General features: G+C 53.7%; 2 protein-coding genes across 3 annotated transcripts in view; one reads left to right on the top strand and one right to left on the bottom strand.

The window, feature by feature from the left end:
- TXNDC16 (thioredoxin domain containing 16) overlaps positions 1-2,373 on the bottom strand; it is a 34,632-nt gene extending 32,259 nt beyond the window's left edge. The window contains exon 1 of the mRNA XM_079307825.1: positions 2,297-2,373. The gene's annotated coding sequence lies outside the window, so the exon portion shown is untranslated. The remainder of the gene's footprint in view (positions 1-2,296) is intronic.
- A 141-nt stretch (positions 2,374-2,514) lies between these two features.
- GPR137C (G protein-coupled receptor 137C) lies at positions 2,515-17,898 on the top strand. 2 transcript variants are annotated; one of them, XR_013774540.1, is made up of 8 exons: positions 2,515-3,027; positions 9,819-9,862; positions 10,538-10,766; positions 13,076-13,225; positions 13,702-13,824; positions 13,918-14,033; positions 15,559-17,021; positions 17,154-17,898. XR_013774540.1 is itself a non-coding variant. In XM_079307869.1 (7 exons), exons 1-7 carry the CDS (start codon positions 2,695-2,697, stop codon positions 15,701-15,703), a joined length of 1,140 nt encoding a protein of 379 aa, XP_079163995.1. In that variant the 5' UTR covers positions 2,563-2,694; the 3' UTR covers positions 15,704-17,898. The 2 variants fall into 2 exon arrangements, 1 of the variants encoding a protein (XP_079163995.1); XM_079307869.1 differs by having other exon boundaries at positions 2,563-3,027; positions 15,559-17,898.
- The last annotated feature ends 47 nt before the right edge of the window (positions 17,899-17,945 follow it).

Below are 17,945 nucleotides of genomic sequence, written 5' to 3'. Positions count from 1 at the left end.
GCAGGATTCTCACCTGCCTTCTGTGCCCTTCTGGCAGCACTTAACCAGTGAGCTGCTCTCCCAAATTTCCTGGCAGGGGGGACACAAACCAGACCCCAAATCCATGTGGAGCTGACTCAATCCCTTAGCTACAGCAGGATGGACAGGCTGAAGGTCTCTCTGCAGCTCACCTGGATGTCCCAGAACAAATATCCCTTCTGCTGCTGCTCCAAAAGGAAAGGCAGAGAGGAACACTGATGGCTCTTTCCCCATTTTTGTCCATGCAAACAAGTTTCCTTCAGGTGATCCAGAAAAATGACACAATCCTAAAGGTTGGAAAAAGCTCTCTAAGATTATTGAGTCCAACCATTCCCCAAGGATCACTGCCAGAGGGCAGGGTTAGATGGGATATTAGAAAGGAATTCCTGGCTGTGAGGGTGATGAGGCCCTGGCACAGGGTGCCCAGAGAAGCTGTGGCTGCCCCAAATCCCTGGAATTGTTCCAGGCCAGGTTGGACAGGGCTTGGAGCAGCCTGGGACAGTGGAAGGTGTCCCTGACATGGCAGGAGTGGAACTGGATGAGTTTTAAGCTCCCTTCCAACCCAACCTATGATTCCTTGCCTGGAATTGTATTGACTTTTCATATATTTCACTACACACTTCCCTTCCCTGCTCCAGACTTTTCCTACACAGCCAACAAGTTAATAATCACAAATTCATGGTAATTACCAGAAGTTATTATCATTACCCAATTTGCTGGCACAGAGCTCAACCTAACCCCTTTCAAATTTTCCAAAGGCAAGTCCTTGGACACAAGTGATTTGAGTAGGGTGGTAGAGCTACAATTCCCCAGGACTTGGAGCTGAAATAACAATGAGATGCTTCTCCAGAGCTTTGGGATGAGCCTGCAATTATGGGACTGAAATAACCACTTGCCCTTTGCACTCACTCCATCTCCCTACTGCCTACAGGGGCAGCTGTGGGAGCATCTTGAAGCACAGGGAAGGATCCAAGTGCATCCCAGTTTCTGCTTTGCCTGGTATCTTGCAGAATTTTTTGCCTGGATTTTTAATCCTGCCACTTCCAGAAGAGTTTCACTTCCAAGTTCAACTTCCCAGCAGCCAGGTCTCACTTGCTATCCAAGGCTGCAGGAGGGACAGGCTGCAGCCTTTCCCTCTGCCCACACCAGGAGAGGAGGGCTTTAATTCTCATGCACAGCAGCATGGTTGGAAAAAACCCCACGATTTCCCCAGCACTGCCAAACCCACCACTAACTCAGGTCCCCAAGTGCCACATGCACACAGTTTGTGAACACTCTCAAGGATGATAAATCCACCACTTCCCTGACAGCATCACACATGCTGAATTGCACCACTCAGCATCACCCACTGCTGCTGCTGCCCCATTCAGCCTGTCCTTGGGAACAGCCCCCGAATTCCCTGGAGAGCAGCTGGCACTGGATGCACATCACTGACCAAGCTCGGGGCTGTCACCCACCTGGTGTCCCCAGCGTTCAGGCCGATGTCCTCCTCCCTGCTCCGGGCTGCTGGGACAGCATCCCGATGTCCCCGCTGTCCCTCTGCAGGGCTGGAAAAGGTGGAATGGCCAAAGCAGCCACGGGAAGCGACCCCCGAGCTCGGGATCCCTGAGCCGGAGCCAGAGCTGGCAGGGCGGTGCGGGACCCTGAGCTGCACTGGGATGGTGACCGGGAATGACACACGGTCCGTGAGTGACACCCGGACATCCCAGAGAGACCGGGAATGACACCCGGACATCCCAGAGCCCCAGAGAGACCGGGAATGACACCGGACATCCCAGAGCCCCAGAGAGACCGGGAATGACACCCGGGCATCCCACAGCCCCAGAGAGACCGGGAATGATACATGGACATCCCAGAGCCCCAGAGAGACCGGGAATGACACCCGGGCATCCCAGAGCCCCAGAGAGACCGGGAATGACACCCGGACATCCCACAGCCCCAGAGAGACCGGGAATGACACCCGGACATCCCACAGCCCCAGAGAGAGACCGGGAATGACACCCGGACATCCCACAGCCCCAGAGAGAGACCGGGAATGACACCCGGGCATCCCAGAGCCCCAGAGAGAGACCGGGAATGACACCCGGACATCCCACAGCCCCAGAAGGTCCGTAAGCGACATTCGGGCATCTCCACATCCCCACAGCCGCAGCCGCAGCCGCAGCCTGCAGCGGGGATGTTCCCGCACCCCGACTCTGCCTGTGGGGATGCCCAGATCCACCCGGCTCCTCCTCCCTCAGCGGTCCCCTCTCTCATCCTTCCCATCCCTCTCTCTCACCTCTCGCCGCCTCTCAGGGAAGGATGGAAGGATGGAAGAAGGGATGGCGGGCGGGCGGCGTCGCCAACCCAAGAAGCAAAGCGGCGGCGCGGCGGGGGCGTCGCGCGGGTGATTGACAGGCGGCACCAGCCAATGAGCGCGGCGGGTGGGCGCGGCGGGGGGCGTGGCCGTCGGGCGGCCAATGGGGAACGCGCGCCGCCGCCCCTCAAATCAGCGGGCTCAGCCGGCTGTCCCCGGCACTGAGTTGTTTGGCGGCGGGCGGGCGGGCGGTGCAGCCGGGCGGGCGGGAGGAGGAGGAGGAGAAGGGGAAAAGAAGGGGGGGCTCCCCTTTGTTGCATGGGGGTGTCCAGCCGGGGCTGAGGGAAGGCAGGGAGGGGGTCGCTGCCTCCCGCTGCCCCATGGCCCTCGCTGAGGGGGCGGCCGTGCCCTACGCCGTGGAGCTGGGGCTCACCGTGCTCCACACGGCGCTCTACGCCGCGCTCTTCCTCTTCGCCTACCTGCAGCTCTGGCTGCTGCTCTACTACCGCGAGCGGCGGCTGAGTTACCACACGCTCTGCCTCTTCCTCTGCCTGCTCTGGGCAGCCCTCAGGACCACCCTGTTCTCCTTCTACCTGCAGAATTCCCTGCAGGCCCTCCGCCTCCAGCAGCCCTTCGCCCACTGGCTCCTCTACTGCCTGCCCGGCTGCCTCCTCTTCTCCAGCCTCTGCCTCCTCAACCTCTATTTCGCTGAGGTAAGTTTTGCCCTTTTGGGCAAAACCCCTCCAAAATTCCCTTGCCCAAACCTCCACCCTGCGGGACAGCGGGGCTGGAAGCGCCTCTCCAAACTTGGAGCCTGGATGGGGATGTGAGGGTGCAGGTGAGGGAGGGAGGCGATGCCGGGGCTCTGCCCTCGGTGGAGGCTTTGGGACAGGGCTGTGCCCTGAATCCCGGCTGGAAGGAGGCACAGGGATTGTGCCCTGAATCCATCCCTCGCTACAGACTTTGGGATAGGCTGGGGGGATGCAGAGGTTGTGCCCTGAATCCAGACTTGGGGGTGAGACACAGGGATTGTGCCCTGAATCCAAGCTTGGAGAGAAACACGGGGATTATGCCCTGAATCCCATCTTGGGGGGCGGGGTGGGATTTTGGGGGGGATGGTGTGAGCTATAAGTGTGCCCCAAATCCCAGCGTTAGCGGTTTGGGGTGCAGGGCTGTACCCTGACTGCAGACCCCGGTGTAGGGAGGGGAGGTCACAGGCACATGCCCTGAATTTGGGATTTGGGGGGTGCAGGATGCTCCCAGGTGGGATTTTCCCCTTTGCAACCCAGACCCACGGCGAGGTGTTTGTATGGGGGGGGTGTCACTTGAGGGACTGTTCTGCATCTTTTTTTAATTGATTCCCCTTCTGCACAGAGGACCAGAAAGTGGCAGCAGCAGGGGCTGCTCTGGCCTGGAGTGATGCCAACCATTACGTCACCAGCCAGAGCCTCTTCTGCTATTGTTGCTGCGCTCCCTCCTTCCCTCCATCGCTCCGCTGCGAGCCGGGCTTGTTGTTCTGCAGCTTGTCAGACAAAAAAACCCCGAGATCCCTCACTGAACAAGCCCAAGGGGGCCCCTTCCCAGCACCAGCATTGCTGCTGGGACAGTGCAGAGCTGCTTGTTATTGTCACCGAGCTGTGTCCCTGCTTTTCTGGGTTTCCCATCACTCGTGCCGTGGTTTTTAGCCTCCTTTCTTTAGTCCTTCCACTTGCCTTTATCTCCTAAAGCCCTGGCTCTCCCCTCCCCATCCTCCTCCTGAATATTTTGTTTCTGCTCCAGTTTCTCCTGAGCAGCCCTCTGCTCTCCTGCCTCCCGGTTCGCTGCCTATTTATGAACCAAGTCACCACTTTTTCCTTCCAGCTTTGTTGTTGTTGTTGGGATTCTTTGCTCTGCAGCTCTCAGCTGTTCCCCAGCCTCACAAAGGAATCACTAGCACACAGCAAAATCACTCTGATGTGTCACCCACGGGAGTTATGATTTCATTTTCCCCAGGACACCGAGGCTCACATGATCTTTGGAGCAGTGGGGTTGTTCCTCTGTTTTGGTTCTTTTCCCCCCAAAAAAGACACCTGGAGGCTTTGGGGATGAGCTGCCTGTTGCAAAAGCTGTTGGAGGTGTTGTTGGTGGAATAACAAATGGTGCATAGAGAGCACAAATCCATCTTGTCTGCTCAAGGCAGCCTGACCTCCCAGTTGCTCCAGCCAGGAGGGGTTTGTGTCCCTTGAAAAGCAGGGATTCTGTGCTTTGCTCCACAGAGTGGCTGGATTTCTGTTTTCCTCTAGGTCACTGGATTTGACAGCAGATTTGCCTCTCTGCAGGCTTGTTTAAAGGTCCTATTAAAGTAAATCCAAATAGATTCCCAGGCTTCTCCTCCTCCCACGGTATCTGTTTGTCAGTGAACTCTGCATGTATCCCACTTCTTTCTCCTTGAAGACCTAGAGCCAAGGGAAATCCTGTCTGAGGAAATAAGAGCTCTGAATCTGGAGTGGGGAAGGATAAAGTGACTTATGAAAATGGGTCTGCTTGCTCAGCTGAGGGAACACTTTCCTGGAACAACCAGGAGGGGTGTCCATCACTCCAGGGGGTTTTGGGGACATCTCGGTGCTGAAGTTCCAGGGGTTTGGAGAAAAAAAAAATGGAAAACCTCTGGAGCTTTTCTGGCTCCCGTGATCTAGAGGTGACTGGTGTGTTTACTGGTGTGACTCCAGCAGAATCCCAGTTTTTAGGGCCACTTGGCAGCAGCTTGTGGAAGGACTCTGAGCTTCTGCTGCATCCTGCTCTGAGATGTGCTCAGATGAGAGCAGGGGCTGCTGCTGTGCTGAGCCTCATTGTCCCTGTGCACAGAGCCTCCTTTGTGGAGATGCTGGAGAAATGGCATCTGGGGAAGAAAATGGCCTGTGCTGTTATTTGAGCTGATCTTGTTTGATTTACAGAGCTCCTCAGGCTGTGTAGAGGCTGAGGATGGAATGGTGCTGAGGGAGAAGCTCCAGGAAACAGATCCCTGTGGGGAACTGGTGTTACTTAACACTCCAGGTTGTTTTGGGGTTGAAATTTAAATTTGCTGAGCTGCCTGGTGTTCCCCCTGTCCTCTTCTTATCCCATCTTGGCCCCTGAAAATGCTGAGAGGATGCAGAGACCTGACAGAATAAGTGTGGGGTGAGCATTTCTTTTTCATAGAATCCCAGAATGGTTTGGGTTGGAAGGGACCTTAAAGCTCATCCTGTTCTACCCCCTTCCATGGGCAGGGACACCTTCCACTATCCCAGCTTGCTCCAGCCTGGCCTTGGCCACTTCCAGGGATCCAGGGGCATCCACAGCTTCTCTGGGCACCTGTGCCAGGGCCTCATAGCCAGGAATTCCCAATATCCCATCTAACCCTGCCCTTTGGCAGTGGGAAGCCATTCCCTGTGTCCTTTCATTCTCTCCAGCTCTCTTGTAGGCTCCCTTGGGATACTTTTTCCACATTTTCTTTGGAGCTCTTCCTTTCTACTTCAGCTTGTGCCAGAAGGAATCCTTTCCTGGGAATCTGGAGCTCACAGTCCATCAGGTTTAGAATTCCTTAGATCCACTCCCAATCTTGCCACAGCAGTTCTGATACACAACCTAGGATGCTCCTTTGCCTGTGGAATAGCTCCTGTGTTGCCAACTGTTTGAAAAATGCCACTTTTCCCAAGACTCTGCCACTTCTGTTTTTCCCCAGGTTTTTGTCAGGAGGATGGTACATGGAAATGGAAATACATGGAGGCAGCTCAGGATGTTTAGCCTGGAGAAAAGGAGGCTCAGGAGGGACCTTGTGGCTCTGCAGAACTCCCTGACAGGAGGGGCAGTGAGGAGGGGGGATCAGACTCTGCTCCCAGAGAACAGGGACAGGAGGAAATGGCCTCAAGCTGTGCCAGGGGAGGTTTAAATTGGATATTAGGGGAAATTTCTCCATAGAAAGGTTTGTCAGGCATTGGAAGCAGCTGCCCAGGGAGGTTTGGAGTCCCCATCCCTGGAGGTGTCCAAGGAACCCCTGCAGGTGGCACTCAGTGCTCTGGGCTTGTGACAAGGTAGGAATTGAGCTTGGACCTGATGGCCTTGGAGATATTCTCCATTCCAAATTTATCTGTGAAATGCAGCCACAACAACCTTGCTGTTCAAGACCTTCCTGAGCCCTTGGCACCCCTGGTTGTCCTGGGGATCAGCAGCAGCCCAGGGATGAGTAAGGAATGCTGGCCTGGTGGGGCTGATGGTGTGGCCAGAGCCCTTCACCTGCCTGGGTTCCTCTGAGTGCTCCATCTGAGATGACATCAGCCCTGCAATCCCTTCCTGCTCTGATTGCCCTGGAGACTGGCATGGAGAGAGCCTCCAGCCTGGGACATGTTTGTCTTTACTCTCCTGGATCTTCTGCCTTCTCAGATGGAAAACTGGAAAAATCTCCATCCTTCCTTTGCCTCTTTCACCTTCCCTGTGTGGCAGACACCTGGCAGTGCCCTGTGCCTCAGAGGGACAGCTGGTGAGGGATCACTGAAACTCCAGACTGCTCCATCCCATAGCTGATGATTCCCATGTTTCCCAGAGGAACAGGTGGCCCTGCTGGGGACCAGCTATTCTGGGAAAGCAGGGAACATGCAAAACTGCAGCCTGTGCTCAGGGTGGCATGGAATGATCACCATGTTAACATGAGGATGGTGAGGGATCCTCATGGGTGTTTCCAGCTTCTCCTCTGTGGGGTTTGCACACTTGGTACAAGGTGTGATCCCATTATCTCCTGTGCTGAGAGGAGGGATGTGTCTGATCTGAGGGGATGCTGTGGTGGGGCAGGGCTTGGTTGTGTCCTGTACATGCAGAGGCCAAATTCATTTGTATTTATGAAGCAAAAAAGAATTTGATTCCAATGTACAGCAACAAGTTCCTGGATCTTTCAGATCTGCTGAGACCAGCTTGGTTTTGGTCCAGCCTCAGTGTGTCACTGTTAGGGTGAAGATCCTGCCTTGTGCAGGTCCTGGGAGTGGTCCTTGGATTCATCTGTGAGTCTGGGATGTGTCACTTACCTTCCCTTAGCAGCTGTGACACCTCCAGTGCTCCTCCTAAGGTGGATTGTGTCTCTGGAACACACCTTAGGGATTATCTAGGTGTGATGTGAAATCAATTTTATGGGATAAATCCACTCATCACAAACCCAAAAGCCTCTGGCATCACAGAGGGCTTTGGGGTCTGTGGCTCATTTCAGCCTCACCTTCTGGCTGCTGTGGAGTGCTGAAGGGATCCATGGCTCTGGAAGGCACCTGAGTATTCCAAACTGCTGTAAAAGGTTCTGCTCCCAGTCCTGCTGAGACCTCTGTTCCCTCTTTTCATGTTTCTGGAGCTGGGCTCAGCTCAGGTTTGAAGGAGCTGTTCAGTTTGCAAGGATTGCTGCTCCCAGCTTGGCCTAATGCACCTGCTGAAGCACAGGGCTCTGTTTCCCCTGTTTTTCTGAAGAACAGCATTGCTCCTGAGCTCTCTGTGCTGGATTTCTCCCAGCAGAACTCTCAGCTGAGCTGTCCTTGGGCTCTGAGAGCAGCAGAGCCCTGTGCAGAGGCTCAGAGCTCATCTCAAGGATAAGAACCCAGAGACACCCTGTGCACTGTGCCACCTCCTGACCCAGTCCCTGGGGAGGAAAAGCAACCTTCAGATAACTTATCAGCCTTAATAACCAAACCCACCAAAGCAGAGGTGTCTGTTCCCTTCCTGAAGTTATAGGAATAACTATCCAGGGCTAATAAAAGTGTAAGGCTGGAGCTGTGGTCTCCCTTTGCTTTCCATGGCACTGAGCCAAGCATGAGGCTCAAATTGCTGTTGCACTCTTAACCCTGACTCAGCTTTGTGTGCCTTAATCCCTGGGGCTGCAGGGGAGGCTTTGGGAAGAGTATCCTGCCCAAAAATCTTCCTGTGAGCCAGGGGCACTTCCCTGCTCAGCTGAGGGGCTGTTCTCAGCTGAAAACACAACATTCCCAGCTGGGATACAAGCCAGGGAGTTCTGCAGAGCTGCTCAAAGGCTGAGGTTCCAGCAGGAGTGCAGATTCCTCAGTGGATTTCCCTGCTGCTGGAATGGGTGCTGAACCAGGAGTTTCCCAGCTGGATGTCACCAATGCCTGTTTTGAAAAGACAAGAGGAAACTGCCTCAAGTTGTGCCAGGGAATATTTAGATCTTAACAGGATGTTAGGAAAAAATTCTTCACTGAAAGGGTGGTGAGGAGTTGAACAGACTGCTCAGGGCAGTGGTGGAGTCCCAATCCCTGGATGTGGCACTTCAGGGCATGGTTTAGTGGTGAAGGAGGTGCTGCTGGATTAATGGTTGGATTTGCTGACCTTGGAGGGCTTTCCCAGCCTCAGTGATTCCATGACACTCCCAAAGTGCCTGAATGTCACCCACAGGCAAACAAGGGAGAATTCAGGGATGTTTCTCTTTTGGAGTCACCATGTGGCCTTTCCAAGACTCATTTTCCTGTAACTGAGTTTTAGGGCTCAGGGTGGATTGTGCCACACTCCTTCTGTGGGCCAGAGAACATTCCTGAGGCTGGATACCTCCCTCTGCTGAGGAATCACACCTCATTCTCACTAAGGTGAGCTCAGCCTTGGGAAGAGGAGCCAGGCAGTGGAAGTGACTCTTGGAAAAGAATCACTGAAGCTGTCCAACATCCTTTGAAATGCTTGGAACCACTGCAGTGGCTGAGAGAAGCCTCAGATCCTGGACTGTCTCTGGAAATCCTGTTGGCAGCAGTTCCTGAAGCTCATGTGCCATTTGTGCCTCAGTGCTGCCTTGGAAGCAGGAGCCAAGGAATCCCACCAGGATAAAATCTGCCTGAGGATGCCTGGGAGGAGATGAGTGATCCTGCACTGCTCACAGGGAAGGCTCCTTGTGGGAGAGGAGAGACTGAACCTCCACACCTGGGCAGTGATCCCACAAGTACAGGTGGGATCACTCTGGATGTGTCTGTGCCTCCTCCCAAATTCCTTCAATCAGGACATGAGCTTTGTCTGTGGCTGAATGGGATCTCTGGGATCCTTCCTGGACACAACCCAGTTCCTGACCAATGTGTTCCCTGTGCCTTTGCAGCAGGAATTCACATCTGAGCTGTGATTTGGGAACATCTGCACCTTCCAAAACTGTCCCTACTCCTCTAACATGGAAATCCAGCATGGATGAGGTCCTAAAATAGCCCAAAACATTTGGGGAAAGGAGATGTATTTTTGAAGGACTTTTAAATGCTAAACTCCCTTCTTTTCTTGATGTCTTTAAGGTGTGGTGTTAAAGTGCTTGTCACATATGGGGTGTTAAATATGTTTATGGTTGTTGGGAACCTGGGCTTGTACAAGGGAAAAATATCATTCTTTTGGGTCCAGAGCAAGACTTGGTGCTAATAAATAATTCAGAGTCCTTGGAGATGTCCAGCTGGATTCTGGTTTCCCTGTTTATCTCTTGACAAAGTTGAAAGGAAACTGTAAGCCATGTAAAGTAACCCTGTGCAAATCTCTCCTCCAGGTCATATTCAAAGTGAAATGTGCAGCTGAATTCAACAAGTACAAGTAAGTGCTGCTGTCCCTAAAGCTGCTCCCAGGGGAACTGGGAATGGGAGGGTCAGGCCCCAAAAGCTGAACAGAGCTCTGATTCCATACCTGTGCTCTGAGAAGTTGGACCTGGAGCAGGACTGGGATCTTCAGGGGTGCCAGGGGAGCTCAAACATCCCAATTCCCCTGGATGAACTCTCAGGGTCACTCTGAGCTGTCCCAGCCCAGGAAAGATCTGCAGAACAAGGTTTGGGCAGTGGGAGAGCCCCAGGTTTGTGCAGCCCAGGTGCTTCCCAGGGAAACCCAGGGTGGAAAATGCAAGCTCCAGTGGCTCTCAAGGAGTTGCAGTGGTTGTGATGACTCATGGCTTATTGACTGGAGTTAATGCAGAGCTGGAGCAACACTTCAAATCTGCAAGATAAGAACCTGACTGTCAGAAGATGAGTCTTGTAACTCATGACTGCTTATGCTGCTCATGTGTTCTGAGAGAGGCTCCAACAAACCCTCTGCAGCCTTGGGCTGCCAGTGCAACCCCTGAAATTGGCTGGAATGCCTGAACTTCCCAATATAACCCCTGAAATTTTCTGGAATGCCTGAACTTCCCAGCAAGCAGAGCACTGGGAGGGTCTGCTGACACAGGAGGGAGGAGCAGGATTGTCTCACTGCCCATTTCTCCCCTCACCCTCTCTGCAGGGTCCTGCTGTACCTGGGCTCCATCCTCACCAGCCTCCTGTTCCTGGTAGTGAATTTAACCTGTGCAATGCTGATCCATGGTGAGGTCCCAGAGAAGCAGCTGAGATGGACAGTCCTGGCCAGGGCTCTGCTCAATGACAGCCTCTTCATCCTCTGTGCCATCTCCCTGGCCTGCTGCATGTGCAAACTGGGAAAGATGTCTTCAGCCAATGTCTACCTCGAGTCCAAGGTGGGAAAATGCCTGGGGAATTCCCACTGGGACTGCCCAGCTGGATCTGGGGGTGCTCACTCAGGGCAGTGCTGGCCTGGTGGCACCTGAGCTGCTCTTGCTCAAATTCTTCCAGTGGGGAGGTGGCAACTCTTGGATTCCTCCCTTTCACAAAGTGCACACTCCTGCTGTGGGAGTGATGTTTCCTGCATGCTTTAGGGGAATGCTTTGTCTGCAGCTGTGGCATAACAGATTTATGAGCTGCTGCTGCTTTTTTCAGGCATAGAAAATCCCAGGTTTGCCTTGAAGAGAAGGTTCTCTAAGAGCAGCAGGTGCAGTTTGTGCTGTGTATTTTACCTGTAGCAGATGTCATGATTCCCTGCAAAGGGGATCCCCCAGAAATCCAGCTCTAGCTGGACTCTGCTTGGGTAGGATGAGATATCCTGGATGAGATGAGTATTTTGGAATGGGACAAGAAGTTTCTGTAGGTCCTGTCCCAAAGCTGGACAGGTGAGGGTCTGATCACACACAGCTCTTTTCCAGCAGATAGGAAAGGGGAAAAGCCACCAGCAGTGTGGCAGGAAGCTGCAGTCAGCATCCACTTGAGTGCCTGGAAACATCCAGGGGAAAACCAGAGCACCTGGGCATTGCCAGTTGAAGCTGAGGCTCTCTGTAGGAGATGCCTGGCTCCTTAAGCAGAGGCATTGGTGACTTCCTGGAATCCAGGATGTGTGGGCTGGGCCTGGTGTCCTGCCTGGCTGCTGTGACAGCTGTCCAGAGGCTGCAGGTTGCATCCAGATCTGCAGAGAAGCTGCTCCCATCCCTGCTGGCCTGGAATCCAGCTCCAGCTGGCTCTGGACACTCATTAACTCACCCAGTTCTCCCAGTGCAGGAGCTTCCTCTCCTCACATGCCCCAGGCTGCCCCTGGGCTGTGTACAGCCTGCTCCAGGGAAGCCTCTGCTCCCCACTTGGATACTCACCCTGCAGTCTGCTAAAGCTCTCTGCCTCCCTCCCCTGCCCTGGGGGCATCCCCTGCTCTTGTGTGTGGGAACTTGCTGCAGAAACAGCCTGGGGATGAGCAGAAATGTTACACAGGTGCCTCAGAACTGGCCCTGAACTCAAAGCCACACAGCAGGGCTGGAGGCTGCTGCCTCCACACTGAAGGTGGGGATGTTGGAGCTGTGAGAAGGAGGCTGGACTGCAGCCAGCCCATCCTGTGCTCCTTGTGAGCTGGAGATTTGTTTCAGCAGCCTTTGTGCCTCATGGTGCTGGCCTGAGCACCACAGGCTCAGCTTCCAGTGGCAGCAGGATGTGTGCTGAGCTTCAGTGCTGTCACTTGTCTGTTGGCTCTCTGAAGACACTGTCCTGAGTTCCAAATCTGGGAAAATACAGCTGGGATGTAGAGCAGGCCAGTGGGGTGAGCTTAAACACAAAGGCAACTCAGGTGCTGAGGGGTGTTTGCCCCCTCACTGTGATTTGGAGTCATTGAAAAGATTCATGAATGGATTAACAAAACCTGGTTTGTCCCAGCATTCCTGAATGGTTTGAGTTGGAAGAGATCTTAAATGCCATCCAGTTCCAACACCCTGCCATGGGCTACCTTTACCTATCCCAGGTTGTTCCAAGCCCCATCCAGCCTGGCCCTGGACACTTCAGGGATCCAGGGGCAGCCACAGCTGCTCTGGGCACCCTGTGCCAGGGCCTCAGCTCCCTCACAGCCAGGGATTTACTCCCAGTATCCCATCTAACCCTGCCCTCTGTCTGTTTGAAGCCATTCCCTTGTCCTGTCTCTCCAGCCCATTGTAAATCCTCTCTCTCCAGCTTTCCTGTGAGCTCCCTTCAGGTACTGGGGTTCAAGCTCTGGGTCTTTCTGCCCATCCCAAATATTTGAACTGCTTTCCTGGACAAACACTGTGCATGGGTGAGGTGCTGAGTGGCTGCAGGTGAAAGGGCTGGGTGAACACCTCTGCAGGGTCTGGGCTCTAAACAGAAGTTGATTTTCCTGCTGGTGGGTTGTTGGCCTTGTGGAGATTCCCAGAGGAAGGCAGGGGGTGGAACAGCATCTCCCTGGACCCCCATTTGGAGCTGACTGACAGAGCCTTGCCAGGGACACTCCAGTGCCTCAGATCCTTCCCTGGCAGCTCTGGCTGTGTGGCTCCTGCAATGAACTCATCACATGAGAAAGCTCTTACCCAGCTCTGAATATTTTAGCAACAACATACAAATGTTCTGGGTCATTCTTGCCTGCACAGCTGCTCATGCATTTAAGGGAATGGGGAAGAACATCACAGCTCTGTATTAAAACTCTTTTTATTTCTTCCTGTCCTAGGGAACATCTGTCTGCCAGGCTATTCTGGTGGGATCTGTAGTGGCCCTCCTGTATTCCTCAAGGGCTTGCTATAACCTGGTAGCTGTGGCCATATCTCCAGACAATGTTCCTGGTCCTTTTAACTATGGCTGGGACAACCTTTCAGACAAGGTGAGTGTGTGACCCCCAACCTGCAGTCACTCCTCATGCTGTGAGGCTGAAAAGGGGGCTCTGGGGGGTGTCTGGGTGGCTGAGCCCCCATATGAGCTGCTTGTTCTCTCCACCCAGCAAACCTGAGTCCTCCTCTCTCCAACCACTTCTTCAGGAAGGATTCCCTGTTATGCTCTTCCCTGTCAGCCTGCTAACTCTTCTTTTGAGGGAGAGGAGGGACAGCTCAACTAGAGCAGAACAGCAATGCTTAATCAGGCATGGCTGTGTGTGAGGGAGAGTCCCTGGTGTGGGCAGTGAGCTCCCAGTGCCCTGGCAGCACACTGTGAGCAGAACCAGCTCACCCAAACCAGCAGCAGCAGCCAGGTGAAGGTCACCGTGCTGCTTTAGGGACTCCTGATCCTGCAAAGGTTTCTCTGCATTTTGGGAGCTCTGTGGCTGGCTGGCATGCCACAGCCCCCTGTGCCTTGTGCCCACAGGTGCAGGTGGAGGTGAGCAGTGAGGAGTACGTGGTGTTTGGAGTGGTGCTGTTCCTGTGGGAGCTGGTGCCCACCACCTTCGTGGTGCTGTTCTTCCGCGCTCAGAGACTCAGCCAGAACCTGGTAGGTCTGAGCGAATCCCCCTGTGCTGGGAGGGTGCCTGGGGTGATTTTTGGCAATGTTTTGCTTCTGGCCTAACTCCTTTCTCCTTGGCAGACTCCAGCAGGGATGGTCAACAGCCACAGCTACAGCTCCAGGGCCTATTTCTTTGACAATCCCAGGCGCTACGACAGCGACGATGACTTGTCACGGCTCGGGGCCAGGGAAGGAGGGTAAGGAAGGGCTCTGCTGCTGCTCTGCTGCCCTCTGGGGAAGCAACAGAGCTCCTGGCTTCTGCTCCTAGGAAAAACTCCCATGCAAGAGGCAGCTTGGGCAAGGAGCCTGACAGAGCTTTTGTTCCCTTGCTTTTGTTCCCTTCTGAGCTGGTTCTATTGGGCAGAAGTGACCAGCTCAGAGAGGTGGATGCTGCTCCCAGGTGGTGATTGCAGACAGCCTCACCCAGGGGGGCTGGGATCCATTTCTGAGGGCTCTGAAATGATCTCCAGAGGGGTTTCTCCACTGGCAAGTGGGAGCTGGGACAAAGCTCTGCAGGAAGCACTGGTGTGGGGGAGAATGTTCAGGTATCCCTAGCAAAACATGGGGCATCCTGTCACCTGTCTCCATGGAATGGTTTGGGCTGGGAGGGACCTTAAAGATCATCTTGTTCTATCCCCTGCTATGGGAAGGGACACCTTCCACTGCACCAGGTTGCTCCAAGTCCTGTTCAGCCTGGCCTGGAACACTTTGCTTCCTTTCCCCTTTACTTCCAAGTCTCTCACTTGCTGCCCAGAGGTGTAGTGAGCAGTTCAGAGGCTCTGGCTGTGAGGCCTGATGCTCTTCTCCTTGTCACTGTCTCATCAAACCCAAATTCCTTGGAGATATTTTACCTGAAAACTTCAGCATCCTGACCAGTGCTGGGAGCAGAAATCTGGACAAACCAAATCATTCATCCCTAAAAAGTTCATGCCTGTTTTTTTTCTGCATCTCCTTCAGCTTGTCCACCCCTCAGTGTGTTTTTTCTGTCTCTCCTGCACCTTGGCCACCCCTCAGAGTGTTTTTTCTGTCTCTCCTGCACCTTGCCCACCCCTCAGTGTGTTTTTCTGTCTCTCCTGCACCTTGGCCATCCCTCAGTGTGTTTTTCTGTGTCTCCTGCAGCTTGGCCACCCCTCAGTGTGTTTTTTCTGTCTCTCCTGCACCTTGTCCACCCCTCAGTGTGTTTTTCTGTCTCTCCTGCACCTTGTCCATCCCTCAGTGTGTTTTTCTGTCTCTCCTGCACCTTGTCCATCCCTCAGTGTGTTTTTTCTGTCTCTCCTGCAGCTTGGCCACCCCTCAGTGTGTTTTTCTGTCTCTCCTGCAGCTTGGCCACCCCTCAGTGTGTTTTTCTGTCTCTCCTGCAGCTTGGCCACCCCTCAGTGTGTTTTTCTGTCTCTCCTGCAGCTTGGCCACCCCTCAGTGTGTTTTTCTGTCTCTCCTGCAGCTTGGCCACCCCTCAGTGTGTTTTTCTGTCTCTCCTGCAGCTTGGCCACCCCTCAGTGTGTTTTTCTGTCTCTCCTGCACCTTGGCCACCCCTCAGTGTGTTTTTCTGTCTCTCCTGCAGCTTGTCCACCCCTCAGTGTGTTTTTCTGTCTCTCCTGCACCTTGTCCATCCCTCAGTGTGTTTTTTCTGTCTCTCCTGCAGCTTGGCCACCCCTCAGTGTGTTTTTCTGTCTCTCCTGCACCTTGTCCACCCCTCAGTGTGTTTTTCTGTCTCTCCTGCAGCTTGGCCACCCCTCAGTGCTCGGGCTGCTATGGCTCCCTGGCTGGCACGGACAGCGCGCCCTTGCTCTGCGCCGCCGGCGGCTCGGAGACCAACCACCACCAGCAGCAGCAGCAGCACAGCTCCCAGCCTGCCCCACACAACTGAGGAGGCTCCCTCTCTTCCCAGAGTGGCACTCATGTATAGGATTGTAACCTGATTTTCCTCTTTTCCTCCTCTTCTCCCCCTGAAGCATCTAACTCATGACACAAACATTCCACTAGCTGCCCAGCGGCGCGGGACTGAGCCCAGGGCTGCAGGCAGTCGAGTCAGAGAACTGTGACTTTAAGGTACCATGTAGCAAAGTGAAGCTGAACTCTCTGGAAGCTTTTTTTGGTTTTTTGTTGTTTTTTTTTTTCCTTGGTCTGGTCTTCAAGATGTTGGCAGCTAAATGCACCAGAGCTTCCTCACTAGAAAAGAAACATCAAATGCATATTTGCACTTTTATCTGCACACGTGGAAGGAACGAATCTTGCTCGGGCTGTGCTTGGCCTGAGACTGTTCTAGTTACTCTTTTAATTGCACATCCAGAGCTGGGAGAGGCACTGTCTTCCTGCAAAGACATGTTCCCTGAAGGACTCTGCATCCTGCCTCCCTGGGAGTGGGGGGCTCTGTCTGGGCTGGATGCTCGAGTTTACTGTGCCATATTCCCACCTGGCAGGGCTGGGTGAGGCCTGGGGGCTTGGGGGGGGTTTTGCTCAGCCTGCTGCTCCCACCTGGCTGCTGCCCTGTCCTAGCTGGGCCTGTGGCTCAGAGCTGGCTGAGGTCAGTGTTGCTGCTGGCCCCTGGCACAGGGACAGGGCTGGCTTTTCCCTGCAGGCTCAGCAGGAGTGTGTGTGCAGGAATGGGTGTGACTCCAGGGCTGCTGCACCCCTGGGTGCTGGGAGTGGCCCTGCTCCCTCTCCTCCTTGCCCACAGTGGGGCTCCCCTCGTCCCCCTCAGTATTAAATTGCATTTAGCAAATAACCAAGAGTTTTAACCTGAAGTGAATGTGAACTGCTGGGTCCCCACTGAGGTGCAGGGGTGTGTGGCTGCCTGTGGAACGTTGCTGTTGCAGAGGGAAGGGGCAGAAAGCACAGGGATCTGATCCTTGGGCTCCTTGCTCTGCCCTCCCCATGGAGCTGGGGCCTTCCAGAGCTGTGGGAGTGCTGGGTCAGGCTGGGACAGGTCCCTCTGTCTTTCCTTAACCAAAATAGCCAAGTTTGACCTGGCCTGGGCTCTTTGGAGATGAGGCTTGGTGTTATTCCTGGCTTGTCCCTGAGCCAGCTGTGGGGATGAGCAGAGCAGCTTTGGATAAAGGCACTGGAGCAGGGAGGAGCTGCTCTGACCATGGGGCAAATCCCCCCTGGGACTGCTGTGAACCTGCCTGGAGTGACACTGGGGGCCAGGGAATGCTGTGCTGGGACAGGAAAAACCCCCTGGGGCTGTGCTGAGCTCAGTGTCACTTGTGCCACTGTCCCTGAGCGTGGCCTGGGCTCTCCCTGCTCACCTCCTGCACTCCTGCTGGCCCAAAAAAAGCAGCAAGTCCTGCTTTTATCCTTTTGTTTTGTTTTTTCAGCACAGCCCTGGCAGCTCCCCCCTGGCTGCTCCCCTGACTGTGGCAGGAACAGGTTGCTCCATCTCAATCCCTGCTGGGTTTATGGTGAAGCTGCTGAAGGGCCAGGCACTGCCACCCTTCCTTCTGCTCCCAGAAATCTCCAAAGACAGCAAGTGACACTCGTGGCCCCTGTTCTTGCTTAAATTCCAAAGCACTAGGAGCACTTTAAGTTTTACTTTGGAGGGAAAGGAGTGTAGTGCAAAAAAAAAAAAAAAGATTAAAATAAAAAAGAATCATTAAAAAAAAACCTACAAAATCCAAGGGCTACAGGCTCATTGTTCCTCTTGCACTGAAGCACACACCCCCACTCTGATCTTCCTGGCTGATTTGGGTTGGCAGTCAGGGCAGTGAGCTCGTTGCTGATGGACCCCTGAGTGTTTGGGTTTCCCTCCTCTGCCCACTGGATCCCAACTGAGGCTCCTCCTGGGCCAATCCCCTCTTTTACTGAAGTAATTTATAGCTGACAAGTTACAAGGACTTTTTTAATGCATAGTTGCCTTTCATTAAACTTTCTTTTGTTTTTTGTTTTGGTTTTTTTTTTTTTCTTCCTTTTTTAATTTTATTTTTGGGATGGTTTAACAGTGTTCTGGCTTTGCAGGTGGGCAGCAGCTGCTGCCCCAGGAGCTGTAGCCAATGAATGTACCTATTTGTTCTTCACTAAACTGTAACCAAGCACTACTCTGTTGAAATAAAATTTAAAAAAAAACCAACCAAAAGGACTTTTTCTGCTGGGATGGCTCCCAGGGTGCCCCA

The sequence above is a fragment of the Erithacus rubecula genome (assembly GCF_903797595.1).
Source record: "Erithacus rubecula genome assembly, chromosome: 6".
Classification (NCBI taxonomy): domain Eukaryota; kingdom Metazoa; phylum Chordata; class Aves; order Passeriformes; family Muscicapidae; genus Erithacus; species Erithacus rubecula.
The sequence above is the reverse complement of the archived record's forward strand: the minus strand, read 5'-3'. Positions and strand labels throughout refer to the sequence as shown.